The sequence below is a fragment of the Oryx dammah genome, unplaced genomic scaffold, assembly GCF_014754425.2.
Source record: "Oryx dammah isolate SB20612 unplaced genomic scaffold, SCBI_Odam_1.1 HiC_scaffold_12, whole genome shotgun sequence".
NCBI lineage: Eukaryota > Metazoa > Chordata > Mammalia > Artiodactyla > Bovidae > Oryx > Oryx dammah.
The window spans coordinates 70,049,564-70,055,619 of record NW_024070196.1 but is presented as its reverse complement, the minus strand read 5'-3'; the positions used below and the strand labels follow the sequence as shown (position 1 = coordinate 70,055,619).

General features: G+C 64.6%; 3 protein-coding genes across 3 annotated transcripts in view; 2 read left to right on the top strand and 1 right to left on the bottom strand.

Annotated features, from left to right (window-relative positions):
- The window catches only part of CHCHD10 (coiled-coil-helix-coiled-coil-helix domain containing 10), a 1,750-nt gene extending 1,364 nt beyond the window's left edge, over positions 1–386 (top strand). The window contains exon 3 of the mRNA XM_040251166.1: positions 188–386. Coding sequence (XP_040107100.1) covers positions 188–207 — 20 coding nt within the window. The 3' untranslated portion in view covers positions 208–386. The remainder of the gene's footprint in view (positions 1–187) is intronic.
- CUNH22orf15 (chromosome unknown C22orf15 homolog) lies at positions 358–3,101 on the bottom strand. The gene is made up of 5 exons (XM_040251306.1): positions 3,052–3,101; positions 2,460–2,684; positions 1,937–2,022; positions 1,489–1,835; positions 358–1,396 (listed from the first exon to the last, which is right to left on the bottom strand). Exons 1-5 carry the CDS (start codon positions 3,099–3,101, stop codon positions 1,142–1,144), a joined length of 963 nt encoding a protein of 320 aa, XP_040107240.1. The 3' UTR covers positions 358–1,141.
- Positions 3,102–3,485: 384 nt separating this feature from the next.
- Positions 3,486–5,583, top strand: VPREB3 (V-set pre-B cell surrogate light chain 3). Its single transcript, XM_040251165.1, has 2 exons — positions 3,486–4,450; positions 5,147–5,583. Exons 1-2 carry the CDS (start codon positions 4,402–4,404, stop codon positions 5,461–5,463), a joined length of 366 nt encoding a protein of 121 aa, XP_040107099.1. The 5' UTR covers positions 3,486–4,401; the 3' UTR covers positions 5,464–5,583.
- The last annotated feature ends 473 nt before the right edge of the window (positions 5,584–6,056 follow it).

Below are 6,056 nucleotides of genomic sequence, written 5' to 3'. Positions count from 1 at the left end.
TCCTATGTCTCCAGGGTGCTCCCGTTCCTCCCGGCTGCTCCTATGCCTCCTGGGTGCTCCCACTTCTCCATCGTGCTCCTGCTCCTCCCGGGTCCTCCCGCTCCTCCTGGCTGCTCCTATGTCTCCAGGGTGCTCCCGCTCCTCCTGGCTGCTCCTGTACCTTCAGCCTGATCTCCTCTCTCTACAGGTCTGAGCTCCCTGCCCTGAGAGACCAGAGCAGATTGGGTGGCCAGCCCTGCACCCACCTCCACCCCCTCCCACCGACAGCTGGACCATGACGTCAGATTGTACCCACCGAGCTGGGACCCAGAGTGAGGAGGGGGTCCCTCACCCCACCGATGACCTGAGATGAAAATGTGCAATTAAAAGCCTTTATTTTAGCCGAACCTGCTGTGTGCCCTCTTGTTGGACTGTCTGCGGGGGGTGGGGCGGAGGGAGGGATGGGGTGCCACCCCTTCAGCTGCTGTCCCTGGTGGGGAGGCGACCTTGTCATCCTGCGTAATCCAACAGGCATCGCAGACCAGACCGTGAGGCATTAACTGCTGACCTGAAGCCTCAAGGGCGTCTGACTCCGGCCAGCTGGAGACCCTGGAGGAGCATGCCACCCCCTCTCAAGGACCGCCGCCCCTCCACCCTTTTCGTCTCCATGGCCTCACGCTCTGTCGGTGACCTTGCGCCTCTTGCTGATGCAATCTCCCCGTAATCACAGATTCAGCAGGAGGAATGCTTCGGGCCTTTGCACCTGACCACAGGAGCAGAGGTCACAGCCAGCCCCCTTGGATCTCAGTCCAGCTCGGCCACTTGGCCGTGATGTGCCTGGTCACAGGGCCTGCCGGCACAGAGGAGCAGGCCCTTCAAATGGCATCGAGCACGTGGAGCTGCTGCCTCTGCTGAGTTCATTCAGTGTCTCCACACGGAGCACCCTCTGTGTGCCAGGCCCTGTTCCACATACCCGGTCACCGAGCCCCCAGCGGTCTGATGGTGACCTGCCCTCAGGGACAGTGTGTCCCGCCATGCGGCTTTACGTGTGTCTCCAAGGGAGGCTGGCATTGTGGTCCACCTCTCAGCACGCACATCTGTCCCCTGGGAAGGGGGTCCCATTTCTGGGTGCGAGCAGTCCCCCGGGGTCCGTGTCTCCTCCTTACCTGGCTCTAGGCCCCAGCTCTTGGGTCCTGGACAGCAGGGAGCCCACCCTTCGGGGCTGTGAAGGAGGGCCTTGCTCCTGGGGGCCACGCCGAGTGCCCAGGCGCCGCCTCTGGCCGTCGCCCTCGGGGAGCAGGCCCGACCGCCAGCGCAGCTCCTCTGTGAGGCCCGGGAAACCCTGCCTGAGGGCGCAGGTGGGCAGGCGCCCTCCTCCCGCCCAGGCTCTCCTGTGTGAGTGACACTCACTGGCCAGCTATGGACACTGCCCATCCAGGTTCTCCAGGATGGACTCATAGCGGGTGGGGTCCCTTCCCTCCTCCTCTGTGGAGGGAGGGAGTCTGATCACTGGCAGGCTGGTGGTCCGTACCCGCCCCCCCAACTCTGGACGTGTTTACTATCCCCACCTGGGCTCAGGACAGGGCACTGGGTGGGAAGGACAGGGCTGGGTCCTGGCCAGGCTGGGGGCTCTGCAGGGCATGGGTGCCCGTGGATGCTGTCTCTCCTCTTATATTCCAGCGTCACTGCAGGGGGCCCAAATCTTGGACCCCACGTACTGATGATCTGCACCCGGACATAGGTGCCCTGCTCCTGCAGCGGGGGGCTGGCCACGGAGGGCGCCAGGGAAGGCCCCTCCTCCAGCCCGTCTGCGAGGCTCCCCAGGTGCCCATCCTCAGCCAGCAGGGCGATGGTCGCTGGGAGGGCAGAGAGGGAGGCAGGGCAGGGCTGGTACCAGCCCTGCCGGGGCGAGGGGCCCCCTCAGCCAGTCCCCCAGCGCCCCTCGCTGCCCCCTCACCGTCAGGAGGCACCTGGCCCCTCTGCCTCGGGTGGGGGTGAGGGTCCCGAGGCCACACCAGGTGTTCACCAGCTCCCAGCAGCCGGCTGCAGGAGAGGGGCACAGGCGGGCGCGTGGCACCTGCCTTACCCCCAGACCAGGATGCTCTGCCTCCCTCCTGCCTATGGGGTCAGGAACGTACCCCCCTGCATCTCCCCAGACGTCTGAACGACTCTTGCCTCCATCATGCAGCCCTGCCTCCACCAGAAGCTCAGGAGCCCCGTGCCCAGCCCCCCGAAGCTGCAGGACCCCTGAGCAGCGAAGAGATGGGGCAGTTGGGACACACGCGCCCCCAGGGGCGGCACAGCAGCTGTGCAGCCCAGAGGAGCCTGCCTGCTTTGCCCAGGACCCAGCTTGGGGGGTGGTTTCCCTCAAGCAACTCGCCCCAGACTCATCCCATGGACAGCCCCTTCCCCACACCACCTCCTCGTTCTCCCCCTCCGAGGCAGAGGGAGCGCTAGGCCAGGGGACCCCCCCCACTTACCTCCGAACACCACCATGATAAACGTGGCCGTGGTGGGGACAGACCCTTCCGACCCCCAACTTCCCACCTGGGGAAGGAGCTGGGGTGGAGCTCGACTGCAGGGTGGGGCCCTGCGGGAGGCGTAAGGGTAGGGGGGATGATGGGTGGGTGGGCTCAAGCGGAGCTGCTTGCTCAGTCCAGGGGGTCCCTGCAGCTAGTCCAGGGTCCTCAGCCGTCTCCCGCTCACTGGATCAGAGAGGACTGAGGCTCCCTCCCCCGCGCCCCCCCCCCCAGCTTCCAAGCTGGTCTCCACAGCAGTGGGAGCTGCCAAGAGGTCTGAGCGGCCAGTATCCGGGTAATGGGGTTTGTGGAGGGTCCGGGCATTCTCGGTGCAGGGCTCTAGTGGGGGCTGGAGCCTTGGGCCCAGAGCTGTCCAGAGACCAGTGCCCCCGCCCGCCGCCGCCGCCCACAAGGAGAGACAGAGCTCCCAGGCGGGGAGTGGGGAGGTTCCTGGAGGTGGGGGCATCCTCAGCCTTGCAGGCCCCCTCCCCAGGTGCACTGCCGGCCTCCCCATCTTCTGTCCCCTGTTCTTGTTGAGGTTTGATTGGCATACAGGTCAGAGTCACCCCGCGGAGTGTTCTCCACAATCAGGATACAGAACATGTCCCTTGTCCCCCCCAAACTCCCAGCCAGGCTGTCACGAAGAGGGAGGTGGCCGACGGGGCAGGGCCTTGCACCCCCTGCGTGTGGCATCCCCCGGGGTTGTCACCGTGTCGGTGGGTCCTTCCTCTCATGCCAGGAGGGTCCCCCTGCCTGGAGGTGCCCCCGTCTGTGGATCCGCTCACTGCCTGCTCTTTGGGTCGTTTCCCATGTGGGGTGATGATGAGGAAGGCCAGCAGGTCTCTGGGTGAACAGGCATTTGTTTCTCTTTCTCGAGGGCAAATGCTGGGAGGGGGTGCCGGGCTGTCCGGGGAGAGTGCGTTTCCGTTTCTAAGAAGCTTCTGGTGTTCTCCAGTGTGCTGCACCGTGTCACGGCCCCTCTGTGCATCTGCTTGTGGCCGGGCCTCTGGACTCAGGAGACCTCCCTCTCAGCGGCCCTCCCTGCCAGGTGGTCAGGCCGTCTGTGCCCTTCTGGGGGCAGAGCTCAGCTCAGGGGGCAGGAGGAGGCCCAGATCCCAGCGCAGCCCGCCAGAAACGCTCTGCTTCCCTCGGCGTTTACAGCTGGAAAAAGGGCAAGGGGCACCGGCACGGGCAGGTTAGCGGGAGGACGTGCTTCGATGGCAGCAGGCGCTCAGAGGCGGCCCCGGGGCAGCGTTCCCCAGACTCACACCAGCGCTTTCTCCCCAGGATGCCGCTGTCTGGGGACCCGAGTCCTGCAGCACAGTCGGGAGCGGCTGTGGCCAGATTCCGGCCTGCACCCTCGGCTCCAGCCACCACCTGTTTGTCCAGGGGTTTTTGTCTTTTGAGCCGTTGAGGAGGGGTCTTTTGTCTACAGTGTCATGGAAGTGCCATAGAGGGGCCCACAGTGGGAGCTTTATAACAGTGGTGCGGAGGCCCGTTACAGGTCAGGGAGGCGCTTGAGGGAGCCTTCTAGGGCGATGGAGATGTTCTAAAATTTGGTCTGGGTACTGGGATGTGTGTGTATATGTGTGTGTGTGTGACCCTCGAGCCACACGTGTGAGGTCTGTGCACGTGACCATACGCATGAGACCTCGGTGGAAAGCAGCCACCTGCTCTGACTGCACCTGTGGATTTCCAGCTCCTGCTCTCAGGCGGCCCCGTGGCGCCCGCTGGCTGACGTTCGGGGAGATGGCTCCGCCCCCCCCCGCCCCCGCTGTCGGGGGGGGCTGGTGATTTGCATGCCCTGTTGGGGTCCAGCGGTCTCCCTCACGGGAACGTCCCGAAGCACCTGGAGCACCGCCTGCAGAACACTGGACTCCCGCCTGCCCCCCTGCCTCCGGCCATGGCCTGCCCGCCTCTGGCCCTCCTTCTGCTGGGGGCCCTCCTGGCAGGTGAGCCCTCCCAAGGCCTGGCTCACCTGGGGGGGGGTGTGTAAGACAGCACGGGGCTCTAGAAGACCCCTGCGGGGAAGTAAATCGCAGTGGGCAGGGGGGACGGTTTCCGAAGGGGCCGGGAGGGGGAGAGGAGACCTGGCCTCAGTTTCCCCACTGGTGAGTGACCAGATAGCTAGGGTCCCTTTGGACTCTGACTCTGGGGGGCTCTCAGAGACTGGTCACCTACTCAGGTTTTCAGAGGGGAAGCTGGTGTGGCCTCATCACTGCCCCGCAGGGCCTCAGGGACAAGCTATCCCTGAGAGGGTCTCCAGCAGTCAGTGGCCGGAGGCTGAGCCGATGGGTATAGTAACGGACCAGGAGGCTTCTTGGGGTTGATCAGCCCGTAACCAGGTTTTGGACGAGCCAGAGTGGCCTAAGTGATGGGGGTCTGCCGGGCAAGGGATGAGGGTGGGCAGCATGGGGACCCAGAGGCCACCAGCCCACCCTCTGAATTCTGGACCCTTAGCTGCACGTGGCTCCTTGGGAAGACGGGGCTTAAGGGTCGCCCGCTCTGTGGCCCACACAATGCTGACTCCACAGCACCGGCTCTGAGCTTTTGGGAGCAGATTCTCCTGGAGAGTCTGACCCAGGCTTCGTGGGGCAGGGGCCGGAGGGAAGGGGCCCGGGCCAGACCTGAGTGTGTGTGTCTCTCAGCCTCCCAGCGAGCCCTGGCCAAGCCGGAAGCACTGCTGGTCTTCCCAGGCCAAGTGGCCCAACTGTCCTGCATGATCAGCCCCCATTACGCCATCGTCGGGGACCTCGGCGTGTCCTGGTATCAGCAGCGAGCAGGCAGCGCCCCCCGCCTGCTCCTCTACTACCGCTCAGAGGAGGACCAACACCGGGCCCCCGGCACCCCGGACCGCTTCTCCGCAGCTGCGGATGCAGCCCACAACACCTGCGTCCTGACCATCAGCCCCGTGCAGCCCGAAGACGACGCCGATTATTACTGCTTTGTGGGCGACGTATTCTAGGGGTGTGGGATGAGTGTCTTCCGTCTGCCTCCCACTTCTACTCCTGACCTTGGGACCCTCTCTCTGAGCCTTGGTTTTCCTCCTCTGTGAAATGGGTTAATAATACCATGTCAACAATAACTGCTCTGAGGGTCATGAGATCCCTGTGGCCGGGGGTGTGGGGGTAGGGATGGTCCTAGGGATTACTGCAGAAGAGGAAGCACCTGAGACCCTTGGCGTGGGGCCCAGCCTCCCCACCAGCCCCCAGGGGCCCAGACTGGTGGCTCTTGTCTTCCTGTGATGGGAGGAGCTGGAGTGAGAGAAAAAGGAACCAGCCTTTGCTGGTCCCGGCTCTGCATGGCTGATTGGGGTCCAACACTCAACAAGGGGACTGGACGGGGTCTTTGGGAGCCCCTGCCTGCTCCTGGGTGGGGCAAGGGGGCAGGTGTGAGTGTGTGCGTGGGGTGCAGACACTCAGAGGCACCTGAAGGCAGGTGGGCAGAGGGCAGGGGCGGCATGGGCAGCAGCCCTCCTGGGGTGGCGGGGCAGTCTTGCCACCAGAAGCAGAACTTAGCCCTGGGAAGGGGATAGGGGGTTGAAGAACGCAGCTCTTC

Excerpts from the sequence above, each read along its gene's own strand:
- CUNH22orf15 (XM_040251306.1), bottom strand. The coding sequence starts at position 3,101 with ATGTTCTGTATCCTGATTGTGGAGAACACTCCGCGGGGTGACTCTGAC. Across the intron at positions 2,023-2,459 it reads TATCATGGTGGTGTTCGGAG|CCGGCTGCTGGGAGCTGGTG; the intron begins GTAAGTGGGGGG and ends CCTCTCCTGCAG. Across the intron at positions 1,397-1,488 it reads ACGGACCACCAGCCTGCCAG|CTGGCCAGTGAGTGTCACTC; the intron begins TGATCAGACTCC and ends CAGTGTCCATAG.
- VPREB3 (XM_040251165.1), top strand. The coding sequence starts at position 4,402 with ATGGCCTGCCCGCCTCTGGCCCTCCTTCTGCTGGGGGCCCTCCTGGCA. Across the intron at positions 4,451-5,146 it reads GCTGGGGGCCCTCCTGGCAG|CCTCCCAGCGAGCCCTGGCC; the intron begins GTGAGCCCTCCC and ends TGTGTCTCTCAG.